Consider the following 26,231-nt stretch of genomic DNA (forward strand, 5'->3'; position numbering starts at 1 on the left):
CTCCCCATTGTCTTCAGTGATTTCTATTACCTCCTTTGGCTCATCAGAGGCATCTTTTAAGTCCAGATCCAGAGACTCAGAGCTGTGGCACCTTTTGGAGTCTTCAGAATTGGTGGAGGAAGTTCGCTGGAACTTCTGAAACATCTCCAGCTGGAAAAAGACATTGAGTCACAGTTTATGAAGCCAGAAATACCTGTACCTGGGTTAGGGTTAGTGAAATCTAAACTGAAATGACAAATCACTATCTGCAGCGGCCTGACTTTGCTCCACAATCAAGAACAAGTTAACAGGCTGACTTTTTCAGCCTGAGACATATGGCTGTCAGCGGGGGGGGACACTAGGAAATGCAGATTTAAGCCACTTAAATCTGTGTCAGCAAGACAGCAGGTGTTATCACAGAGGGGGACCTGGGACTAGGAGGGAGGACCAGGGGCTGAGAGGAGCTGTATCTCTGCTCCTGCTGATGATAGAAGAGTAAATCAAAAAGAACTGGACTAATAATAATAATAATAATAATGATAATGAATAACTAATATTTATATATAATATTCCTGTGTTAAAGCTCCATCATACTGCTGGAATCTGTGAGGACTCTGTAAGAGGGGAAAGTTGTTCCGACTCTCACCTTGTCTTTTCTCACAGCCTCCAGTTTCTCTGTATCTCTCCTCAGGACTTCCTCGTCCCTCTCCAGCCTTCTCTGGGCCTCCCTCAGCCACCCCATCTCTCTCTGGTACTCCTCCTTCCTCCTCTTCAGCATCTCTCTCTCCTCCAGCAGCTCCTGGTTTCTCCTTCTCGTCTCCTCTTCCTCTTCCAGTAGTCTCTTTTCCCGCTCTGCCAGACATTTCTCCTTTAGCTCCCATTCCTTCTCTTTCCTCCTCTTTTCTTCCTGGTGTGAAGCCTGTTGTTTCTGAAACCAAGCAAAGAGATGTATAAACAAGACTCGTATAAATACAACTCTTTCTCCCAAGATTCTGCAGCCAAGAGTGATGGCGAGAAAAGAAGGTGGACTGGGTGAACCTGTAAGCTGGCCGCTTCCTGACGCTGTATCTCCAAACTCCTGTGTTTCTCCTGTTCAATGAGTGAGGAGGGGCGGGAGGAGGACAAGGAAGAGAGGGAGGAAGATGACGAGTGTTTGGAGGAGACGGTGGACAGCCGGTCTTCCAGGGCCTGCCGCTGGTCCTCCACAAAAGAGTCCTGCTGCACCACGACAGCCTGGAGGCAAAAGAGCAACGTCTGGATTGATATGCAACAACAGCAAAGTGAAAAACATTATATCTGAGGAACTAAAGTCGTTGTTTAAGTACCTGCAGTGAAACCAGTAGGTTGTGAAGATATGTCACACTGTCATGGAGCTGCTGGAGAAAAAAACAACTCTTAGTGCCACTTTCTGAGCTTTCAGGAAAGACAGTTTTAACGATTTCCACATCAAGGGGTGACTGTTAACTTTGGACGAATAAAAAGCTGTTTTCACACGTGAACTTTGGACAACATCCGGAGAATCAAGTCTGTGCATTCTCTAATGACATGTACATATACCCTGCCAGAAGATACAGGAGGCAGGACTCACTCACACATTTAATTTCTATGAATTATCCACAGCCTTTCCTGCTGCTGTGTTCACACATGAGTTCATTCAAAGCCCATGTGCCCCACAGAGATTTGACTCCAAAGGAGCTGGCAGAAGTTCCCGAAAATGTCTGGAGCACTTTTTATTTTTTTTGTCCAGACTTCAGCACATGTATGAAAGTCTAAGAGCAGCTTGTGTCACACTAGGACATAGAGGATCATGGGGCTGAAAGAAGCAGCTCACGTACTTACCCCATTGTTTCTCTTAAGCAACATCTGTAGGCTGGCAGTCGCTCCCTACACATACACACACACACACACACACACACACACACAGAGCATATTAACAATCTTGAAAGTTCATTTAAAAAAAAAAGAAAAAAGCATTTGTGATATTTTTATGTCTAAATAAGAGGAAAGATTGTAGGCATGAGGGGGCAAAAAGAGAGGCAGACATGTCTGGAGGGGGACTGTGACTCCAGTTTATGAGGCACCTGCCCGATCAAGTGAGCTACATTACATTACATTACATGTCATTTAGCCGACGCTTTTATCCAAAGCGACTTACAATAAGTGCATTTAAACATTTGGGTACAAATAAGAGCTAGAAGTAAGTAAGAGCTTCAAGTAAATCAAACTATGAAGTGCTAGTCGTAAGTGCGATGTATTTTTTTTATTTTTTTTTTGTCGTCGTCATCATCGTCTTAGTCGAGGTAGAGTCGGAAGAAATGTGTTTTTAGTCGGCGGCGGAAGATGTGGAGGCTTTCCGCTGTCCGGATGTCGATGGGGAGCTCGTTCCACCATTTGGGAGCGAGGACAGTGAACAGTCTCGAGTTCTTTGAATGCCTCTGCGATCCTCTCAGTGAGGGGGCAGCGAGCCGGTTTGCCGATGCAGAGCGAAGTGGGCGGGCTGGGGTGTAGGTTTTGATCATGTCCTGGATATAGGCTGGACCGGATCCGTTTGTAGCATGGAACGCAAGCACTAGAGTCTTGAAGCGGATGCGAGCAGCTACAGGAAGCCAGTGCTACAAGGCCTCTAAGGTTATGTTTCTTGTTAAAAGAACTAGACAAATTGCAGAAGGATGGACGGAAGACAGATTTTACCCACTTGACAAAAGGCTAACCTTATAAAACCCATATCTGCATCAGTCTATAATACCTTAATATGTTGACCACATCATTTCACAATTTAAGTATGTAAACTGCTCACTCTCAGGAAAGGAATTGGGCTTGTAACCGCAAGGTCACTGGTTCAATCCCAGGACAGGTCAATGGCTGGGTGCCCCTAAGCAAGGCACCCAATCCCCCATTGCTCCCCGGAGCTTGTGTGGGTTCACTGCTGGTGTGTAATAACGATGGGTTAAATTTACTGCACTTCCACTGTGTTTTCACTGAGCTCATGCCTGCCTCTCCCTGCGAGCAGAGCGCAGTCAGCTGTGTTATTTAACTGTGAAATGTGCGCTTAGTCGTTTAAAACAAATCGTGTAAAGACCGACCGGGTTTTTACACTTCGATAAGGGAATGAAATGTCTTGGTGAAAGCATTGTGGAGGCAATGACATCAACACACACAAACCTTCTTTAACACACTGTCTGACTCAGTCCTGCGGAGATCCAGCGACTCATCTGCCTCTTCCTTTTCTCCATCTGAGAACACAGAAGAGAGGAGAAGATGGAGTAACAGCGGTAAAGGGATAGTTCAGGTACTCCATGAAGACATATGTGACGTGTCACAGACTTGAGTGAGACAAAGTTTTGAACAAACAGAAATGGAGCACAGATGCAGTTCAGATCAGCCTCTGTTTGCCAAAGGTTTCTAAGAATATCTTTGGCATGATTACAACCTTGTGTGTGTGTGTGTGTGTGTGTGTGTTGCTCCTGTGTTAACAATCAGATGGCATTGGCTCTTGGACCATCTTGTCCCCAAATGTTCCTACCTTACCTCCATCTGGACAGGACATAAACACCCAAAACTCAGTCAACATTTAACCATCGTCCAAACTCTGCATCTTATCTTACATCCTGCACTCCTATCCTTACATATCCAGCCCAGTGCCACTGTTGTAACACCCTATCCTGTATCCTGCAGTATTCCTGGCCTTTGACCTTTCTCTATCTATTCTTTTTTTTTTTTAAACCACTTACAAGGAAAAAAGTTGATTCACCGTTGCCTCTGATACTACTGTGACTTTGCGGCTTAAGTAAACGCGAAAAAGAAGGATTTCAAACACTGCAATACACCAAAAACACCCATGTCATTCACAATTTTTTAATTCTTTTTTTCCAACAGACAACAGACAGGTGTGAAGGAGTGAACAGTTTTGACAGTTGTACCCTTAAGCTGAAATAGATTTTATTAGGGGGGCCTGCATGACCCCTGGCTGCTTCTCAGCACAGGGAGCTGTGTGCAATTCATTAACAATGTGTAAGCACCTCATAAAACCATCACTCGAAAAATAATCTGAACTATCCCTTTAAAGGTTATTTAAGTGATTAATCACCACTGTTATTAATGTGTCAGAAGAAACTGAAAAGCAAGGATAAGACTATTTTACCCTGCTGTGTGATGGAGCAATTCCAAAGCATTACTAAAACCCTAAAACCAAAACAACCCCTGATCCTGTACTATTAAGTGTGTGTGTCTTACTTTTGCTGCTGTTCATCTGATGACTGTCAAAGCCTCCAAATGTCTCAGCTCTTCGGGGCAGACAGACTGGTCCCACACTGCCACCTGTCAGACCAGGTGGAACACTGCAGCCTGCTCCACTGACACCAGTGTCGACCAAATCACGGAGGTTTTCCACTGGAGGCCAAAGGACAGAAGCATATACAGCTTTAATCTTTCATTGCCAACAGACCCACAAACCCAAAACCGCACAAAATACGACTCAAGCACTGCTCACATTCTGTCAAGGCGTCCTTTATGATTGGTTCCCCCTTTGTGACATAATCAGGTGTGGCCCTGAATAACATTCGCTGTCGGACTGGTGGGTTTGTGTCCTCCGGAGCAGGATTACAGGTGCTCAGATCTCTGAAAATTAGGACCTTTTCTTCTAATAAAGAGACGATCTGCTCATCTTTCCTTCGCAGAAGCTCTGGAATAAAACACAAACGGATTCCTGACGTGTCCAACACAACAGCCTATGACAACACAATGTTGTTGACAGTTACCTCGGATCTCCTTTGCTCTGTTCTCCTGCTGCTTCCTGTCTTCTTCTGTCTCACTGGGAACTCCGTCGTCGTCGTCTTTCTCCCTGTCCACACACAAATAAACACCCACTGTGATGTTCAAGTATCATTTAAGTCCATTCTCTATCCAGTAATCCATGTCAGGGTTAAAGTAAATAGTTATTTACTGACCATTAAATACAGTATGTTCTCTTGTTAATCATTGAATCACTCATAATCAGACTTAATTGTGATTTGCTCCCCTGTACTCAAGACATTTACCTTTTCTTTTAGGTCAGGCAAACCAAAAACAGATAAAAATCAATCAAATCATCAAAGAGTCATCTTGTGTGTGTGTGTGTGTGTGTGTGTGTGTGTGTGTGGTCCTCACATGCAGTGCATGGCATCCTGTATGATGGCCATCCATATGTTGCGCTCCTCCTTGCTGCTGGCTAACACCTCCACCATCTCTGGTCTGTCTGTACCGGCTGTGATCAGAAAGAGACCTGCAGGGCACAAACGTTAAATTCAGGTTTCACATCAACTCATCGGTCTGCATTCATCCCAGTCAGTGTGAAAATTCAGCCTAAAAAAAATAACAGAGCTCCTTCAAATTTAACGAACCGGTGGAGAGGACTATCTATAAATTGCAGGAACGTCCGTCTGTCTGTATTCGCATATCGCTCGAACCGATGGTCCGATTGATTTCAAACTTGACAGGTGTCTTGCTACGGGCACGAGTAAGTGCAGTGCCAAGTTTGACGAAAGAAGCAGACATCAAAGACATTTTAAAAGCCACTCATGCAGCCCATCTTTGACATTATTCACCTAATCTCACGTGAGATTAGGTGAATAATGTCACACAAAAATACAGTAAAAACAGGCACATATTGAACGGGTTCTGTACTAGTGTTAGTGAATTTGAGAAATAACCGTGGCCTTCAAGTAGCATAACACATGAAAAGCCTTCCCTAGAGCCAGTGTTTGATTTCTCCATTTTAGGATACAACATGTTGCGGTACAACATGGAAGAGGACACGCTCCCTGTGTAATATAAAAGGCTCAATCCAAGACAGTAAATACACAATGGTTCTTAATTTTCTCATGTGGATTTAATGAATCAGAAACGGGACTGCTGTTGTATTCAATTCTATGCACTGACATCATGCTGTGCACGAAAAAGAATGAAACCAAAACTGACCTCGCTCTTCATTAGCCACTTCTCTAACAATCAGGTTCTGTAAAGAGATGACTGTAGAGCGCTGGTCCTGGGGAGAGAGAGGTTCATGTCGGTGTGAGGACAGACTCAGCATACAATGTTTATTTCTATGACACTGCAATACACTGTACCACTGACCAAAGAAGCAAAGACATATTTCTGGTCCTTCTCCTGAAGAAAGACTAACACATCAGAGAGGAGCATCGCCTGGACATCTGCAACACAGAGAGACCAAGATGAATAAAAATAGATAATAAAACACACCTGTTGGTTTTCATTGCAAACCAAAGCAACAACTGTTTGTGTTAAGACCAGAATGACTATGGACCTTTGAGTCGTCCAGCGGAGTTTTTCAGCTGCACGGCTCCGTCATGCAGCAGCTTCCTCCCTCTGATCAGGTCCTCTTTAGCAAACATCTGACCACTCTTCATCCTCATGATGGACTTACTGTCAGTGCGACTGGAAATCACAGACAACTCAGGATCACATTAAGGCACGGGGAAGAGTTCCAGACGCAAAAATTCCCTTTCTTTTCTGCTTAGAGAAACTAAGGTCGACTCGCCAGAAGCTTTGAGAGTGTAAACAACGCTATAGTCTCCTGTCCTGTAGAAGCTACATGAATGTGTGATATCAACTGCCGAAAAATGTGTTACATTCATGACACTGAGGAGAAATTCTACACAACACACCACAATATTCAAGAATAGCAGCTCTGACTAACCACCAACTCAAATACCATGTCCGCTACTGTGTGTTTCAGCACAAGAGCTGAATATTGGGCTATAAGAATTATCACCTATTCTATTTATGATGAAACAAGTAATGCGTTTTCCCTGAAACCACAGACATTACAATTTTACAACTTAGTGGACCTGTGCACTTTCAAATTCATGTTTAAAATAATAAATGACATTCTACAGAACCTGTTCACAACCAGAGTCAATATAAACTCAGAGGAAATGAAATGTTGTTTTTTTTTTTTATAAGGGTGTGGATCTGTGAAACATCTGCAGAGGAACTAATTCACTTTTCAAACTTAAAACAACATTTAAAACCTTGACTATTAATAAATATACAAAGACAGTGCAACATTTTGTCTGGAGATAAATGTATTTCTCTTTTTTTACCCTAACCTGCGCTGACAGGTGACAAAAATACTTAAAAATATTCCATTTATAAGAATGTGTGTTTAATATGCATTAACAGAAATGGGTCTGCATGTATTTGTGTATACCTGAAATAAACCAACTAACTAACTGTAACTCTTATATTATATTAGAATAACTACATTATTCAAAGACTAACAATATTGGTTTTAGATCATGACTCCTTTGGTAACTGGCTGACCTTGTTGAAGGGTTAGGAATTACAGGGAATTTACTTACAGGGAATCTTAGAATGTTTTTGGTTTGTCTTTATGGCATATTGTGTGTGGATTGAAAAAGTACAAGTGATGGGTTCATTGTTAATTCACTGTAAGACGCAGTGTACAGACGTATGTACCTGTGGACCTCTCTCAGTCTGCGCTTCTTATCGTGTTCGTTCACTTTACTATCCACAGCCGAGATAAGCTCCTTTACACAGCGCAGGGATTCACACACGTCGCTGTGATCTGCATGCGAGTCTGTAAGAGCACAAAGTTTCCACATTTAAAAACATCAACATTATACACTCAACTCTTGCCTTAGCAGCAAGAAGACAAAGTTCGCACCCCAATCGGAACAAGGGTCTTTCTGCATGTTCTCCCCTGTGTGTGTGTGGGGGGGGGGGGTTTCTCTGGGTTCTCTGGTTTCCTTCCACACTCCACAAACATGCAATATGGGGCTTAGGCAATTTGAAAACTTTAAATTGACCATAGTAGTGTGAGAGTGAGAGTGGATGGTTGTTTGCCTCTGTATGTGGATAAAGTGGTAGAAGAGGGATGGATGGATTATACACTCAATTATTAAGCAGAGCGTTAGCACAGCAACATTCAACATTTCAAGCTGTAGTTTTACAGGATCGTGTAAATATAGTGGACTTCATTTCGAGGTCATTAAAATTAAATAATTCTTTTGTATTGTGTATTTTCTCTCATTCATTATCTGACCCTTTTTTTTTCCTTTCAGATTGATTTATTGACCATACGCAGGTGTTAACGATTTTATAATAGCAGCACAACCAATAGGAGCATCCGTTCTCACTTAAACCTCTTATGACCATCAAGATAATTAGGCCGCCTGGATTTATATTGATTTTATGGCTGTAGAATTGTCAGAAAGGTTTCAGTGAGTGAGTGCTTCTTCCCCTTTTTCCAAGATCACTTTCGATATCTGGCAGTTATTCAACCGTTTAGGGATTACAGTACAGAGAAGCTGGTGAATCTTGACTGTGATTGGACGGTCGTTCTGTGGAAGTCCTGAGAGCTACCGAAATGACACATGTGCGCGCAAAGCTCGATTTCTCTGCTTTCCGGTACCCATCCATCCGTCTTCTACCGCTTTATCCTCCACATGAGTGTCACGCGGGGCCACACCCTGGACAGATTGCCAGTCCATTTCGATTTTTCTAGTATCACAAACAGTCTAGGAGTTACGGTAATAAGAAGTATGCATGCCAAATCCTGTCAGCGAAGACAGGATTGGTAACAGAACGATTAAATGCCGTCATGCGCCAGATTTCTCCAGGGCTGTTAACAGAGTCTAGAGGAGAGGCAGAAGTGTTTTCTTCTCTCCAATCGCTTGATCTGCATTAACTTGTAATGTTATATGGAATTATCAATTATTAATGCCAAAAAATCCTGCCTACGTCGGCTTTAAATAAGCTTTTGGTGGTCCAATTTCGCCGGAGGACAGTGGAGACTTTCAGGGCCTGTTTCTGACCTCACCTTTAGTGTGCTGGAGAATCCTCTGGATCAGAACAGGATATTTGGTGATCCTCTGCGTGACCAACAAAATGCACTCTGGAATACTGAGCCTCCGCACAATGCTGCTGCTCATCGTCTTCTACAAACACAGAGACACATTAAGGTGAACTTAGTTTTACTTTACACGGAGGATAACCACTAACAGATTCAGTCACAATAGCTCAATACACTGAGGTGCATGAGAGCTGACCTTAATGAAAGCCTGGAAGCGTTTGTCTTTAGCATGCAGGTCTTTGTAGAGATTAACGGCTTCATGGTGGCGACTGCAGAACCTTCCATAGGCTTTTTTCATACGATTGGCACTGCTGTCTGAAAACTAAACGTGAAAACAACAATCAAACAAGGAAAAAAAAGACATTCAGACCAATGGCTCTCCTGCGATTACATAATATTAAACTTTATGCCATTATTAGACGCTCATGTTTGAGGAGGTCAAAGACTAAATGTGGAGAGCACAAGAGGCACATTGACAGAATCTGCATTCACATGCTGATTCACAGGCGGTTAATAGAGATTGCGGATGTAATTTCTGTAATTGCAACTAAGGAGTGAATGGAGATCGGGAGTTCATATATTCACTCTCTGTTGTAATAATAACAATAATACAGTTACAAAATACAACTGATGTTTTTTGCCCGTCTTCTGATCACCTGATTGACCAGGATGTCCCCAATGTGACAGATCAAGGTCGTGTTCCTATTTTGTCCTTGACCCGATGAAGCTCTCTTCGTCTCCAGGAGTTTGAGGAGGAACTCCGTGTGTATGTGCAGCAAGTCGTCCAAAACGGGAAAAATCTACAAAAAATAATCAAAAGATTATAATTCAATGATGATCAAGATACAGGACTTTCCAGCAGATGACTTGAATTGCGCCATTCTGAAAGACTTTATCATTCTAAAATCACTGGGGGTGACTGTGAAGGAGAATGTAAAAGTTGTCATGCTCTGCTGGTTGGCTGTGAACAATAGCAAACTCCGGGAACAGAGAAATAGAGTTAAATATGACCTACATTATGTCATATTGGATTGGAAGTACAACAATGTCGGTTTTGTGTGAATGAACTTTGACCCAACACTGTTTTCATCTAATTGACCCTCACTCTACCCTGCATGTCACCACAATGTGACTTTTGCCCAAATGCACAATGGGATTCCTAAACCACATATTGTGCAGCAACTGGGAACCTCAAAGCATTTGCCCATCATATACCGAGCTAACAGTGGGCACATAGTAAATAAATATTCTGCCAGAAATAGGATTTCTGTGCAATTTATTAGCCTTTTCACCTTTTCCAGAGTCTCAGTCTCGAGTTGAACCTCCTTCTGAAGGCCCTTAGAGTAGACTTCAGACATGATTTTCAGTGTCCTCACATGGTGGAACTCTGTCTGGTACAACTCTGTGGAGAGAAGACACTCTTATGTCAACATATATGAACACGACAATAGCTTTTACATCTTCTTCTTCTGTCAGCTTCTCCCTTTAGGGAGTCGCCACAGCAGATCATCTGCCTCTATCGTGTTACAACACCTGTCCCCATGACTAGAATGAGTCACACAGAACATATTTTACCATAGATGACGTCCTGTCTCTTGATTTCATCTTTCTTTAACGTTTTCAAGAACTTCTTATCCACCGTGCTGCTCCAAGAATCAGCTTCCAGATCTTTTACGTCACACTCAAACTCTTCCATCAGCTGATTGTCTACCACCTCAGTGTCTTCACACACACACACATACAGAGAGAGAGAGGGAGAGAGAGGGAGCTGTTAGATGAGTCTCATTGATTAACTTGGTTAAAACAAACAAAAAAAACACTTGATTTAAAAACTTGATTTACCGTTTGTGTGCACATGTGTGATGGGACAACCTTCATCAGGGAGAGACTCAGTTGATGCATTGACTTTATTCCCTGGATGTAGAGCCTCGGTGGACTGAGATAAAAATTTCAGGCCTTTCAGTGGAACTTCATCTAACCTACAGGAGGCAAAACATGAACAATACATTTATAGCATTTATAGTATAAAGTCCTTTAGATTACAGTTGACTGTACAGTACTGTCTCTTTTAGCAATGCTATAATGACCAAACGGTATAATGATTTCTCAATCGCTTTAACAGGACACGGGATCAAGAAAATGCGGGAAACATGAATGCAGCTTTCAGAAAAAAAAATTAATGCTTAAAATCATTTATAAATAAATGTATGTTATTGGTGAAAGCTGTGTTTGTTCTATCTGTGAAAAGGTCCATTACGACAGGTTTATTCAAGTCATGCTTGAGCATTACAGTATAGTACTGCATATAATCTAACACTTCACATAGTACAGTCAATTAATTGGGCAATCTGTGGTTCATCTTACCCATATATGCTCTACCATAGTGTCTGTGTGTACTTGTATTTGTTTGCCTTTTATGACCTTTTCTGGCATAGACATTGGATATGTCAGGACCAGTAGTCCTTATGGGGTCCAAAAACCTGGACTTTATGAGGCAGAACCTCATTTCTGAGGAACTGGTTAAGTTTAGGGCTAAGATTTTAATTAAGATTAGGGTTAGGTTTACTGAATATGGTTAAGGTTAGGGATAATGCTTGGTTTAGGGTTTTCAAATGAATGAAAGTCAAGAAGAAGGCTGTGCAAACCTGTTTATGTGTGTGTGTGTGGGGGGGGGGCTTACTTACCCTGCGATGTTGCTGGTTGAAATGCTCTTGGACAGGTTACTGTGTGGGTTGAAGATGCTGGGGTGTCTTCGTGGAAACATCAGAGCAATCTGGTCATCCGGGGAGGTTGCCGTGGACCAGCGTTCACGTGACGAGGAGGAGGATGAGGACGATATTGAGGATGCTGAAGACGTAGCTAAACGGAAAGATCAGAGTCAAATGAAGGACGTCCTCTACTGGGAGAATTGCTTAGTTGAGGCATACAGGTCTTTGTCAGATCAAACTTATAAAGTTCTCAATCCTGGAGTAATATAAACAGGAATCGAACACACAAACTTCAAGATGAAAGACACTCGCTCTACCACTAGGCTACCATGTTATGTGCAAGTCTAATATCACATTTTTGTCATTGATCAAACACTAATCATATCTACAGTTAATTTTTTTTTTACATTTTATACAACAGATGTGTTTTATGGCCAGGTTCACTCATGACATGTGCCAAACATAGACCAGATTCCAAATAGCTTTATGGTCCTTCTGCAATCAGAGGTGTTGCAGGCCTCAGTCAGTGCAACACCTACTGTACTTGGTTCCTTACTGTTTTCTGTGTTCTTACATTTATTCCTCACGTTACCAGCTGACCCAGGAGAAACATCTGGCACCTGCGGCTGCTGCTGAAGACAAACACAGATGTTGACATGACACACCATGCATTGATGTTTACATGAAATACTCAAGAGGGGATAACTCTGCTGAAGTGTGGTTCAATGAAGTACTGACAAATAGTCAGTGCTAAGTGAGCCTTTTAGCACCCCCTGCTGGTTACCCTGCACTGAGCTCCAGCATACTTCCACTGGAAACATGGCTGCCAGCAAAGACACAACACATGGAACACATGAGTGGATGGTCTACTGCTGCCTCATTTGGTATGTTCGTGTCACTTGGGTAAATCCAACCAAAGGAATTCAAATACATTTGAACTCACAGGAGATAATACATCAGAAACACTGATGTGTGCCCTGATGTAAAAGTACTTTGATTTTTTATATGGGTTATTGTGCACAGTATCAGCAGAAAAGGCTGTCTAATAGCATGATAAAGCATCATACATATTCTAAAAGATATTGAAGACTTGAATAGAGTAGATTTCATTAGGCAACTCTTGAGTTAAGACATTAAATCTGTTTTCCTTTTGTCAAAGTTTTCAGTGATTTGATGTCAGTACCCCATAGAGCCACACTTCAAAAAACCTTCACCAAGGCTGTATTAACAGTTTTTTTCATAACTGATTAATATGTCTATTATTATTGTAAAATGTTGATCTGTGTTCCCCACATGAAATACTGATGTTCTCAAACATCTTGTTTTGTCCACAAACCACAATTACTCTGCTGATTTCTTTGTTATACGGAGTAAATAAACCGGCGGATATTCACATGTAAGAAGCTGAAAAATCAGGAGTTGTTTTAATTACTCAAACAACTAACATTTGAATCCAATATCAAAACAGTCATCAATTAATTTAAACTCTGTTTTCACTGGATGATCTTTATTCCTCTAAGTGAACAGACATGAAAATCAAAGACACAAAAGTGTGTCAGACGTACCTTTGCTTTGCTTTTTGCACAGACAGACACACTCTCTCTGCAGCTCTTATGGACGTGAAGTCCACAGTCTGCAAACAACAAACAATGATTCATCATTACATTCAAACACTTTTTTGGGTTTGTCTCATGTGTCCAATGACAGACAGAAGAGAAATGACTTAATTGTGTGTATTTGCATACACTGCGGGAAGTGAGATCACAGAAGATGCATCCAGGACACGCTTTAAAGCCATGTGTGAACAGTCACACTGAATGCTGTCCACTTGTGACTGGATCTCTACGGACGACTATTAACGCCACCTCTGAGTCTCTGTGACTTTGGCCACAGAAAAGAAGCCTTTTTTTTATTCACAATAATTTAAAAATAAATAACAGAGGAGAAGACATACTGTTGCAATGGAAAGTGTCCTTATTGTGCAGAGGTTTGGTGCAGTGCTGACAGGCTGTGGAAAGAGGTGGACTGACTGGGACAAAGAGATGACCACTCGCACTCTTCTTTTCTCTCTCTTTACTCTCTTGTTCCTTCTCACCTCTTCTCTCCTTTTCTTTGTCCTGGAAGACATCAGGGAGAAACGGATATGAGCCACGACAAATAACATATTCTCAGATAATCACATAATAGTAAAAACAAGGATATTATCTATTGTGCTATTGACTGCAGGAACTGTGAGGAACTCATTTCAGGCCACTGTGAATGTTTTTTGCTCCAGCCTGGTGCAGAGGTTCTCACCTTGCCTTTCTTGATCATCTTACTACGAATGTAGCTGAATGTCCGCCTGATCTTAGGGCCTCCTTTTCCCTCGGTGTCGCTCCGCAGAGGGCCCGGATCCTCCTCTGTAATACTGACAAAAAGCACAGAGCTAAAATGAAGCCATTGAGCTAATTATTATCTTGGGCTCAATCAAATACAATGAAATCAATATTCATATCCATTCACTTCAAATGCAGTGGCCTCATGCTGTTGCTCTGGCTTGCTTGCACTGCATACAGCAAAGGTTGAGCAGGCCAACATATTTTTGTCCGTGACTCTGCACAGAGTTAACAGGCTAATATATAAGGTTTATATATGTATGTATGTATATATATATATAAACACAGTGCCATGCTATAGATTACAGATGACGTGAACAAGTACCTGCAGTCCACTGAGCCAGAAGTGCTGGAGAATGAACCGCTCTCTATGGGAAGTAAAGAGAACAATCATCAAATCAGGTCAACACTGGTGCTGTTGGTTCTGTTTCTAGCATCACTAAACGTCGAGAAGCTCAATTTACTATGTGAAAACGACTTAAATTAAAAGCAGAGGTGACAGGAAAAGAGCTAAAATGTTGAACGTGGCTTTTGCGAGAGCGCGGAGGGGAGGGGGAGAGAGCTCAATGGTTACAGCTCTTCAAAATACAGCCAAGCTTTTCATCACTTGTAGACAGCACCTGATGCTGAGAAAGATTTAATTGGGTGAGCCTTTACTCAAGTGTTTGTACTGGCAGCCATGTTTTCAGTAATAGTGAGCGCCTCTGTGTCGTGGTTTTTGATGCAGTGCAGTCAGCACTGACTTGGTGTCAGTACCACACTTTAAAATCCTGAACTTTACCTTTTAAATGAGGTTTTTTTTAAAAAAGGAATAGTGTTAATCGAATCCAGGCTTTGAGTGCCTCTGAACACAGACAGGAAACTACAGATCATTTCATAATTGTATCCTTATCTTATCATATGACTCAATATGTTTGTCCACGACCATCTCAAGGAACGACAAGGCTAATGGCATTTGGCGAAATCTGTAGTTCCAGGGAGAATTAAACACATTCTCAGCAGCAACCGTTTTGTCGAGAATAGTTACAATGTTGCCAGAGGAAATATACTGTAGAGCCATCTGAAAAGAAGCGAAACTAAGAGACGGGATGATACGATGAAAAATGTAAGAAAAGAAACTGGGAGTTCAATAAAACAAGAGACTTAAAAGTGCAGGGAACAACGAGAAGAAATGAAACAAAAAAAGGTTAATGACTCAAAAATAGAACTCACCCTCAATATCATAGTGACTGATGGGAACCATGGAGATGGATTTGGTGAGATTTTGGTGATTTTGATGGAACATAGCAGGACAGCTGGTTGTCACTGACAGAACCTGATGTGATTTCTTAAAAGCACACGTGGAAAATAAAAGTTAAAGGAGCACCAGTCTGTTACTGACAACAATCTATATGAATTTATTTTACTATATGCATTTTAAGACTTACAGCTGCAGTAGACCGGATTGCAAAATGAAAAGAAAAGACAAATAGCTGATTGTTGAGTCTCATCCCCAGATTTATAAACACTAACAGTATGATTATGTTGAATTGCATATGTCGTCCTATTTTTTGTTTGACAATTTTTCACCAATGTTTTTGGGGACTACAGTTCCTGCCCTGTGCTCCTTTTACCCTATAAACACTTGTGTTCAAAACAACTGAATGGAAAACATGATTTTGCAAAAACGAAATATTTAGTTGATCCAAAAAGGAGCACCTGTCTTTCCTTGAGCAACAAAAGAGTGTAAAACGCATCCATGTTGAGTTGTTTTCTAAGTAACTTCAAAAGTTCAATGAAAGAACAATGTCCGAGGTGAATGAGACGCTACATTGACATAAATACAGCAACACCCACACACACACACACACACCTGGCTATCAATGCTGCTGCCGTCTCCCTCCTGTTCCTCCTCAGTGAGAGAGACCAGCGAGCCTCTCTCATGGCTGTCCAAGTGTAAACTCCTCCCTGCTGTCCTCTCTTCCTGATCACTCAGCCTGGGACATTGAGTCTGGAACCCTGCTCTCTGCACCTCCAGTCCCTCCAAACTGTAGCTGTGTGTAAAAGCACAACAAATACTGTGGAAGGGTTTGACCATGGTGTTGTGCAGCTGGAATTTATGGGCATTTTTGAACATGTTCGTGTTACACGCCAGTTAGAGTTGACGATGTGTGGTAATGGAAGGACAGATTCCATCCAGCTAGAGGTGGAAGCAGCTTATTGTTATTGACCATTGGATATTACCTTCTGCTTTCTGTTTGCTCCTGATGAGGATGATGTAGGTTGGATGGACACCAGCTTACACTAGAGAAAGTTGCAGGGAGGATGAATGGTAATGGACGATGAAACAAAGAAATAATTAGATGTTTGACAAGGGATTAATAATGACGATGATGATGACGATGATGATGATGATGTCGCCATAATGACAGTCATGTGTCATCTTGTTTAGTGAGGCTCTATCTACTGAAATGACATGATGGTTGAGAAGTGTAGGTGAGGGTTAGGTTTAGGTGTTTTGAAGTGTTAAGAAGTCTCTTGGATGAGAGAGAGAAATCTACAAGTCCAGTTGCTACTGATTCAATGACTTTTGGAGATTTAAGCCCCTTCACAAAAGGCTCACATGATACAATCTCCATCCGGAGAGAAAGTTTCAATATCTGGCAGTCAATCAACTGTTTATGAATTATGGTACAGAGAAGCTGACGTCACAAATGCGCGACGCGCAGGTGAACTTTGTCCCATGGGTTACCGTAATGGCAAGTATATGGGTGCAAAGCTCTGTTCCTCTGCTTTCCAGTATCCTACACGAGGGTCGCGGGGGGGGTGCTGTGCAAATCTCAGCTGACATAGGGCGAAAGGCGGGGTCACACAATGGACAGATCGGCAGTCCATATTTTTATTTTTTTTTCTAGATATCACAAACAGTCTCGGATTTACGGTAATAAGAAATAAAGGGTTAAGCAGCAGTTCCGTGACCCCTCTAGCTCCATTTTTTTTTTTTTCTATGTAGGTACTATTAAGCGAGTGGCTAACAAATTACAGTGTAGAGTCAGAAATAACTGTGGGATTAAGCAGTGAATATACTCATACGATATTGGAGACTTAAGTGGCTGTAGAGTTTATTTAGTGATCTTTTTGTTTGTTTAGTGGCTAAAATCAGTTTTTCAGAGTCCCTGCTGGCAGCACACAAGCAGCTATCCCAACTAATAATCCACAGCTGTAAGAAGAGGTGAAGAATGTGAGGTGTGAGGGTGATGCAGGTGACGAGTGAAAAGTGTACCTTCTCCTGTGGAGCTTGGGTCTCTTCAACTCTCCTAACAGGCTGTTGAAAGACCTGCAAGAAGAGAGAGATGGACTGTAGTCAGAGAGAAGGGGCAGAAGCGGGAGGTGAGGTGGATGACAGTCCGTTTAAACCTCTTTAGAAAACAGCCACGCTTGTTCATCCACTGCCCTTCAGGTATTAGTGTGCAACTGCTTTAATGTTCCTTCATTTCTCATCATTCCCAGCATTACCATGCTTGCTGTGGCAGTCAATAATCAAGTGGCGAGTACTGGTAAGGCTAGTACTAGTGAAGGTCCTCTACGGAAGCATGCAAACGTGACTGCTCAACATAAGTAATAAAATAAGACTGTATAAACTGTATAAAAAGCAATTTGAGTAATGAGCATTCAAATGAAAAAACAATAGATAAAAATTAAATGCATTCATTAAATTCAAGCTAAATAAAGAAAAAACAGGAAGAAAACGTGTTTACCTGCGTCGTGTAATTTCAGCAGCAGTGTTGTTCCTGACTGGCTCCCAGCTATGGCGACGAAACGGAGACATGGATCGAATAGAGCCTCGCAAGATGGCAGAGGCAACAGGGCTTTCTGGCAGCTGGTCTTTTTTTTCCTCTTCTTCTCCTCCTCCCATCTCTTTGTCTCTTCCTAAGATTTAGAACAAAGAATGATCATCTTTTTGCCCGTGATGCTATTTCTTCTTTTTTTTTTCAATCACATTGTTTTCTTTTTTGAAAGAAAATGGGGATATGGAGCACTTTAGTGGCCAAAGAGTTACAGAATATGCAGCTTTTACTTGGACTTTTACTGCACATCCTACAAAACTAATCCTGAAGAGGAAGATGTGTTGCAAATAAGTTTGGAAAAGCGACTCACATTAAAGTGTACTTTCACAGACACTAAGAGAAGTACAATATAAGGGCATTTTAAATATACACTCTACCTTGGTCTTCAGTTTCTGACTGCAAGGACAATCTGCAGCTCTGGGTGTCCACTGAGTGAGGTGCACCCACTGACCAAATCCCCTCACTGTGACTGGGGGTTCCCAGCTTTAATGCATCCTCTGCAGAGGAGACGGAGTTGCTCACCCCTCGGCCCCCACGTTCAACACAGGGGGGAGGGTCAGGCTAGAGAGGAAATGGAAATAAGACAATTGAGAAAAAACTACATTTATGACAGAAACTCTTATTTTGATTATTATATTCCTGTATATAGACTTTCTAGTTACCGCTCACTACTAAGTCAGTATCCAAGTTCCCCAAATATTGTGCTTTATGGGATACTTTGTTAAACTATGGTGGTATGTGGAGACTTTGAAGACAGAAAAACTGATTTTAACCACTTAAAAGGCTCACATGATCGTCAAACATACACTTGCTTAAGCCTATGATACCTTAAGAACACGTTTGCTGCTTTATCTCGTGGTTAGGCCGTCTTTTGCAACTCCAAACTGAAGTTTGTGCTGCTCTGGAAGTGACTTTACATCACAGCAAACCAGAGTGCCTGTTTGGATTAACAGTGTGGAATTGAAGCAGACATTAGACAGATGGCTTACATTTCTTTCCTTGTGTCTCCACTGGTAGCCGTGTTTTCAGTGAGGGAGCATTTGTGTCTAAAACTGTCCTAAGCTGCGGAGGACATGCTTAGTACAGTCAGCTCTGACTATAGCCTCATTCCCAACAAGCAGCACAGTGATGGGCAGTTGAGCTGGCCAGTTACACCCTAATCTGGCTGTCTGTGCTTCCACTGTGGTGTGTGTGGGATGGATACAAAAATCACATACAGCTATTTATGCAGCAAAATCGAAGAAACATTGAGTTTCAACACTCAACAAGATAAAATTAAAAATACATTTTAAAGAAATTAATTTATAGTTAGGGTTACCAGGGGTTACTTTAGTCAGTATATGCCGGCTTTTGGCCGTTGTCACGTGAATTTGGCCTCCAAAAATAATTGTCACCGGCCAGAATGTCTGGTGGAAAAAATGATTAAGGGGCCGTCCACACAGAAACTTGTTTAGGTGAATATGCATCCTTTTTTTTTTTGCTGGAGATGCGTTCCGTCCACACGGAGGCGGCATTTTAGGACCTGAAACGGTATTTTTTTAGAAAAATCTCAAGGCGCCAGCCTCGCGTTGTGTTTGGAGATTGAACATAGACAATATGTGTCGGACTCTCCGCCCGCAGTAAATACAGCCGGGTGGATCGCACTGTGCGGCAGGAATTGTGCATTCTCATAGTATTTAGGTTTATGACAGAATGTCGCTAGATTTGTCGCTAGTCACTGTTTTTAAACATTTTAAAAAGTCACCAGGGGTCTGTAAAGGACTGTAAAGTCTGTAAAGTCTGAATATTAATTTGTGATTAATTTTGTGCCGTTTCCATGGGAATTGGAAACGGCACAAAATTAATCACAAATTAATATTCAGATACCTATGAGATATATTAACAAGCTAACCTAACTATAAACCCGGGTTAGCAGTTAGTTTTGTTCCTCAGTTTTGTTTGTCCAATGTGTCCACTACTACTACTACTACTACTACTGTCTCCACAGAGCTGACCTGGCTTCTTATATCAATAAAGTATATTAATTTTTTTATTGTCAATATCTGCTGACCTTTAATCCCAGTGATGGATTACTCCATGTAGTAGCAAAGGTAGGGGGGCCCTTGTCTTTAAGATTAATTATTGAGTTATTTAGTTTCCCTACATACACATTATGTTCAGGCGAACGCTTCCTTTTAAGGAGGAGTGCAGTCCTTCTCATAATGATCCTGGATTAAAAATGAATCAAAGACCCACAGTGATGACACAGTGACGATGTTTCACTGTCCTAAAAATCAGAACTGGTCTGAAGTTGGACTACAGCTTCACTCTATGCTTTCACGTTTGGCCCTTGTTATTCATAGTTTATGACCCTATGTCTATGTGGGAAAGCAAGTGGTTTTGCTCTGGTCCCAGCCAAGCTGCACACAGGAGACTATTTCCAAGTTGGTTACATAACACTCGTTTCACCAGGTTTTCCCATTTAATTTTAGAAATGTGCAGAGGTGTGTTTATTCCCGAGTCTGATAGAGAAAAGTGTGTTATTAGACTTAAAGTGAATTTTAAAATGAGGTCGTATGACATACTGACACATTTGCAAACTGATGATACAGTGTTTCCTCCGCTGCTTTTGTGTGTGTGTGTGCATATATGGATATGTAATTGCAGTAGCATACCGTGGGGTTTCAGGTCAGGGCCTTCAGTAAAAAAAAAAAAAAAAAACACGCACCAACACAACCACATACAAAACACACTATTATGCACTATATTCACTAGACGGTTGATCTGCAACAACCATAGCGCACACGCACACGCACACCACTGCGCATCTATAGGCTACGGCTGACGACACACGTCAGTCAAAGGCAAGCAATAATACTAGAGCAGGTCCACGGAGCTATGATGCGTTTAATGACATATGGATAATCCAGCTCAGCTTCACAAAAAATAACCATATTCTTTCTGGAAATATAATCATAACATACTGACAAAAGTAATTGAATTCAGACACACATTAATAATAACAATTTCAGCTGGAGAAGAATGGCAAACATATTCATAAAGTGGGCGTGAATTTTAATAAATGGGGCCTTTTGTTCAGTGGTTAAAACCTGCACACTCGGCACCACTAACACTTTCCCTTTAAAAACGTTTATTTGCAATACATACTGTACGTGTGTGGGTGTGAGAGTTATAGGAGGTTTTGTACCCTTTTAAAGACGCCGTCGTCCAGCTTAGTGCTGCCTTTCTGACGGTCATCGTCGCTGTGCAACAAACACACAGGCAGACTATCTTCTCTGTCTGGATGGATGTCTGAAAAGAAAATAAGGAACAGATTAATAAGTGGGGAGAGAGGCCAGAAACCAAAACATCAGGGTAATTCATCAAGATAAGAAACTGACCAGAAAGTAGTCACATGGCTCTTGATGATCTTTGATTATCTTTGATTCAGGTTCTAATGGGCGACATTTACGTCAGTCTTACCTGCATATGCTGCCACAGGACGCTGTTGAGGGCAGGGTTGGACAGGGTAGAAAACATCTCTCTTCCTCTCAATCTAATAAACACATGATTGAAAAGAGGTTAGAACAAAACATTAGATGAGCATAAAACAGGGACAGTGAAGTGAAGGTGTCACCATAAAGTTCTTTGTAAAGAAAATAAGTGTTTAAATATGGTACAACACAAACCGCCCAATCACATACTGTTTGTGTTTCGGTCTCACACGATCGCGTTATGATGCGAGTATCCAATTTAGCAGTTGAAAGTGAATTTAAAAAACTAAACAGATGCAAAAACAAACAACATCTCACCCAGAAAATGCAGAACAAAAGACTCACGCTGTCTCAAATGCACAGGAGAACAGATGAGTCTTTAAAAGAGATTTAAAATTTGACAGTGTAGGGGCCTGCCTAATGTATAATGGCAGTCCATTCCACTCCACAACTCAGGGGCTTTAACTGCGAACGCTCAGTCACCTCTGAGCTTCAGCTGTGATTTAGGTACAACTAAGAGCAGCTGATCAGCTGATCTTAGAGAGCACAAAGGCACATAATGGCTGCAGCAAGTCAGAGAGTGTGTCATCATGCACCAGAAGACCCACCCTCTGATACATATACAAATACTCACTCATAGGATTTTAAACATATCATTGTTCCACCGCTGCAATGACGCACTGTCTCTCTGATTCAAATTACAGATGTGGACACATTTCTTTTGGTTCCCTTGCAGCATATAAATTAGAAGCCCTGCAAAGTTACTAAATTAAAAGCAATCGTTTCATGCATACCTGCATGCCTTTAGTATGTGATCGAGTAAACCAGCAGAAGTGTCCAAATAAACCATTTATTGTTTATTTTACAAAGCGGTTCACACTGGATGTGTGGCGTGTGTTGCGGCTGTGCTGTGTCTTGCTTCCCATCTGCTGTGTTTCACTCGCACCACAAATCTAAATTCACCTCGGACAGAAAATGTCACGTGATTGCAGTTCACTGAGATGACAAAAATGTGTTTATGTTGTATGTTTTTCATGTGTTCAGATTCAGCCGAGACACCACAGCTACGGCGAGAGGTGTCAGTTTTATGTAACCATTCTGGTAGAATGTCAACATCATTATCGACAGATCCTTTTGCACCTCACACATGCAGTGTGAACACTCGTCTGCGCTGGTGTGAACCAGACCTAATATGACTGGACAGATTTGTAGGTACCACTAAAAAAAAAAAAAGATTACAAATAATTATATAAAGCATTATATTCACGTTTCAAACGTATCATGTTTCAAAACTTTTGGCGTATTTCCACCGGCTCAGTGCCGAACTGTAGATCACTTAAAACTAACAATCATGAAAACGTGGGTTAATCTCCAACAACTACCAGGGAAATCTCTATATTTAACAGAGGAGTCTGGTGTATTTAGGGACAGCACCGCTGATGAGGAGCGGCATCACAGACCGCTGCTGCTGTAGTCTGTGGAGTAGGAGTCAAACAGTGCCGAAGTGTAGATGAGTTATAACTACTTAACAATCCTAAAACATGGCTTAATCTCCAACAACTACTAGGAGTCTGGTGTATTTAGCACATTAGGGCTGCGAAAATTAATAAATTAGTAATAATTAATTAACAGACATTTACTGTATTGAAAACAGGGCAACAGGCACACAACAAACTAAACCTTTATAACAAAAAAAGCAAGATTTGGTCTTCTTAAGGACTACTGGTCCTAACAAGATCCTTAAGTGGAAACACACACACACACATCTACCCACCTTAATCAACACCACATCTACAGTGGTCTCTCCACCGACATAGAAGTTATACCGCCGCCTGTGTCTCTCGTACATGCTGCATTGACGTGTCAGCACACTCAATGCATATGAACAAATCTGTGGGTTAAAATCTACACAGTATCATGCCTCTCTTTACTGCAACTCTGTCACGGAAACCACAAATTTGATCGGCTAAGGTTCCGTTCCCAGAAGACGGAAAAAAATAGTCCATCTGGCAGTTTGCGGAGCTGCGGGCTGCTGGGGTTTTTTTCTCGTAACCAAAGAGGGTGAAAAAAGAAAGAAAGAAGGAAACAAATCAGATTCACTTTGGAGAGAACTGTGCCGCTAAAAGTTCCATTGACACAAACTGATGAAAGGTCAAGTACTAATCTCAACATCGAAGCAAAAACAAGCCCCGTAAATCCACATCACGGTGTGTTTAATCCAGTAAAGTCTGGTGATCTGCTGCTCCTTCCCAGTGCAGTTTGGGGCTGGAAAATGAGCTTCACTGCCCACATCTGTTCAGCACAGCAGCCACTCCCTCCATCCCACTCTCATGCACACAGACACTCCACCCATCACATCTGCACTTCACTTTGCAAACAAGCTCTCTCTTATCTACTTGCTTCCTCAAAGCTCAGGCACAATAAGGGCTGTATCACATCTATTTCACAATACTACTGTTGGCTTAAAGAAAAAAGAAGCACAGAATGCATTTTTGGTCTGAACTCTCCAGACATGTCAGATCATCTTGGATGGCTTTACTTTCTGACCCCAAAGTCAGATCTTAAGATGGAGAAGCAGCATTTAGTTTCTTTGTTCCAAAAAAGTTGAACAAGACACAACTCTCGCCTTTTATTTTATTTTCAAAAGGAAAAGTAGGCAGCATGATATAAACCAAGGGACACGAGAGAGAATGTACCTCGGTTTACAGCTTTACACCTATTGTCACATATCACAGGGGACGCCTATTAGCTGTTGTAGTACTAGTACTGTATCTACTTTTATAAGGAAAAGGGAGAGTTTTAGAGATGGAGAGATTATGAAATGTATACATGAAATAACTCTGCGTCTCTGTGCTCAACTGATGAGAAGCTCAGCACAGAAACCAAAGAATCAGCCAGCAGACACAGACGGACATCTGGAAGTATTTACACCTGCATTGACCACAAGGGGTCAGCAAAGGGCACATGAGGACAATGTAAAGTGAGCAGGTGAGTGCATACCTCTCTAAACGAAAGCCTTTATGTCTCTCTGGTGAGGACCAAGAGCCAGTCCCAGTGCTCACCCTCGCAGACTCACAGACTTTATAACACATGAATGGAAAAATCAGTGAGGGCTTCGGTCTGTCCCACTGTCACCGCCCACTGGGAGCACGTTATGGCCACTTTTCCCCACAAGTGGACAATTTCTGTAACATTGCCTGAGGGAATTACCCACAGTTCATAAGAAGTGGGTGACAAACCAATCGGCATTGTACGATGGCAGCATTGAAAGAAAGCACAGACGGTGCAACCAACCATGACGGAAAGTAGTCAGAGGATATTTGGAGGAATGTAAGAATAAGTTACTTCATCGACCATATATTTAAATTTTGTCCAAACGAGTCAATTTTTAGAAAGTAAACAACCTAAAAACAAGAAGAAAAAAAAGACAACCCTCTGCCAAAGCCGCTTGGTTCCATGTCTAGCAAGTTTAACAATTGTTTTTGTTTAATTTTTTAATCCTCAGGACAGCAATTAGGACAATAGATCACCACCAACATCTTATTAATCTATTTTTGTTTTTCTAAAACCTTGGCATAATTCTCTGGTCAGGGCACAGTGACGTCCCCCATGCATAAACCAGCCATCCGTTGCGGGGGGTGCTGTGCCACTCTCAGCTGACATAGGGCGATAGGCGGGGTACACCCTGGACAGTCCATCGCAGGGCCACACACATAGAGACAAACAACCACTCACTCTCACATGTCCAATTTACCAAATGTTTGAACTGTGGAAAAAAGCCCGGAGAAAACCCACACGCACACAGGGAGAACATGCAAACTCCATGCAGAAAGGCCCTTCTTCCAACTGGGGCTCGGACCTTGGTCTTCTTGCTTGCTAAGGCAAGAGCGCTAACCACTACACCAACCGTGTGGCCCAAAACCAGGATTATATAAATGTCTCTGACAGAGTGCATCTATAATATGGCTTCAGCCTCAAAATTCTTGCCTCGAGTTAGCATTTGCTAGGCTCCCAACTCTTATGTGGGAATATGACATAGGCAATTCCCACAATTGACATAGGCATATTTGGACCCTATTTTGTGTCTCTCTCCGCCGGCCGTGGTTATTATTAATGTGGCCCCTGACTTATGAGAAGAAGTAGTTCCTGAATGTGGTTGTGCTGGCACAGTGAACTGTAACACCAACCAGAAAGGAGAAGTTGAAAAACAGAAAGTGTCCAGAGAGTGATAGTTTGCAGCCAGTCTGGTGCCTGCCTGTTTTTTTGTTTTTTTTTTATCATTACTATTATTATTATTATTATTATTATTATTATTATTATTATTATTATTATTATTATCATTATTGTTATTTTATGCACTGTAGCAGTCTGGGACCTACAGTAATGTGCAAAAGTCTCAGCTCACCTTTTAGACGTGTTGTTTTAGCACTGCTATAATGACCTTACAGTGTAATTATTTCTCAGTCACTTTGCTGGAACCCATCCAGAATATATGTATGTATGCAGCTTTAAAATAACACATTTTCTGCTTCTACAGGTTAAAGTGGCAGTGTGACCTACCCTTACACTTGAGTAATAGCACAGCCCTGGCTCTCTTAAGCCTGGAGTGGAATCCTAATTAATGTTACTGGTAAAACCTATGTTTTTTAAGAAATATCTGCCGTGAAAAAGGTATTTAACGCCAGTTCAATCTACACATTTGAGCTTTACCTACACAAGTTGTATGCCAATGATCAGAGAAACAGAAAAACAGCAAAGCTGTTACCGTCAGTCACTAACAATACCAGAGTATAAACTCACCTGCAGAGTGTGTGTGCAGTCCAAGTCTCTACTGGTCTGTTCATTCTCTTCTTGTGCTACTAGGAATGATTCTGCTTCTGTAGAGGAAAGATTATTATCATCATGAAACACATAACATTTGTTTTTGTTTGTTTGTTGAACTGAAATATTCTACATATTGAGATTATGAGTCAAAATATAAACGTCATAAAATAAAA

The 26,231-nt window shown here is 41.6% G+C and overlaps 1 protein-coding gene across 4 annotated transcripts in view; it reads right to left on the bottom strand.

Moving 5' to 3' along the window:
* The window catches only part of akap13 (A-kinase anchoring protein 13), a 49,831-nt gene that overhangs the window by 2,997 nt on the left and 20,603 nt on the right, over positions 1-26,231 (bottom strand). Inside the window, exons 11-45 of one of the 4 annotated variants that reach the window (XM_058644675.1) lie at positions 26,035-26,111; positions 21,224-21,296; positions 20,949-21,052; positions 18,139-18,322; positions 17,672-17,843; positions 17,197-17,250; positions 16,158-16,217; positions 15,787-15,967; positions 15,147-15,261; positions 14,260-14,302; positions 13,855-13,966; positions 13,514-13,676; positions 13,125-13,192; positions 12,134-12,188; positions 11,536-11,710; positions 10,694-10,830; positions 10,427-10,573; positions 10,144-10,253; positions 9,508-9,651; positions 9,048-9,173; positions 8,819-8,936; positions 7,456-7,576; positions 6,281-6,411; positions 6,091-6,167; positions 5,935-6,001; positions 5,125-5,239; positions 4,737-4,819; positions 4,469-4,660; positions 4,213-4,368; positions 3,142-3,212; positions 1,819-1,863; positions 1,305-1,355; positions 1,018-1,212; positions 626-907; positions 31-150 (exon numbers count right to left, since the gene is read on the bottom strand). In XM_058644675.1, coding sequence (XP_058500658.1) covers positions 31-150; positions 626-907; positions 1,018-1,212; positions 1,305-1,355; positions 1,819-1,863; positions 3,142-3,212; positions 4,213-4,368; positions 4,469-4,660; positions 4,737-4,819; positions 5,125-5,239; positions 5,935-6,001; positions 6,091-6,167; positions 6,281-6,411; positions 7,456-7,576; positions 8,819-8,936; positions 9,048-9,173; positions 9,508-9,651; positions 10,144-10,253; positions 10,427-10,573; positions 10,694-10,830; positions 11,536-11,710; positions 12,134-12,188; positions 13,125-13,192; positions 13,514-13,676; positions 13,855-13,966; positions 14,260-14,302; positions 15,147-15,261; positions 15,787-15,967; positions 16,158-16,217; positions 17,197-17,250; positions 17,672-17,843; positions 18,139-18,322; positions 20,949-21,052; positions 21,224-21,296; positions 26,035-26,111 — 4,124 coding nt within the window. Of the gene's footprint in view, positions 1-30; positions 151-625; positions 908-1,017; positions 1,213-1,304; positions 1,356-1,818; positions 1,864-3,141; positions 3,213-4,212; positions 4,369-4,468; positions 4,661-4,736; positions 4,820-5,124; positions 5,240-5,934; positions 6,002-6,090; positions 6,168-6,280; positions 6,412-7,455; positions 7,577-8,818; positions 8,937-9,047; positions 9,174-9,507; positions 9,652-10,143; positions 10,254-10,426; positions 10,574-10,693; positions 10,831-11,535; positions 11,711-12,133; positions 12,192-13,124; positions 13,193-13,513; positions 13,677-13,854; positions 13,967-14,259; positions 14,303-15,146; positions 15,262-15,786; positions 15,968-16,157; positions 16,218-17,196; positions 17,251-17,671; positions 17,844-18,138; positions 18,323-20,948; positions 21,053-21,223; positions 21,297-26,034; positions 26,112-26,231 lie in introns of all 4 variants that reach the window. The other 3 variants (XM_058644676.1, XM_058644674.1, XM_058644677.1) reach the window with 3 other exon arrangements.

This window comes from Solea solea, chromosome 12 (assembly GCF_958295425.1).
Source record: "Solea solea chromosome 12, fSolSol10.1, whole genome shotgun sequence".
NCBI lineage: Eukaryota > Metazoa > Chordata > Actinopteri > Pleuronectiformes > Soleidae > Solea > Solea solea.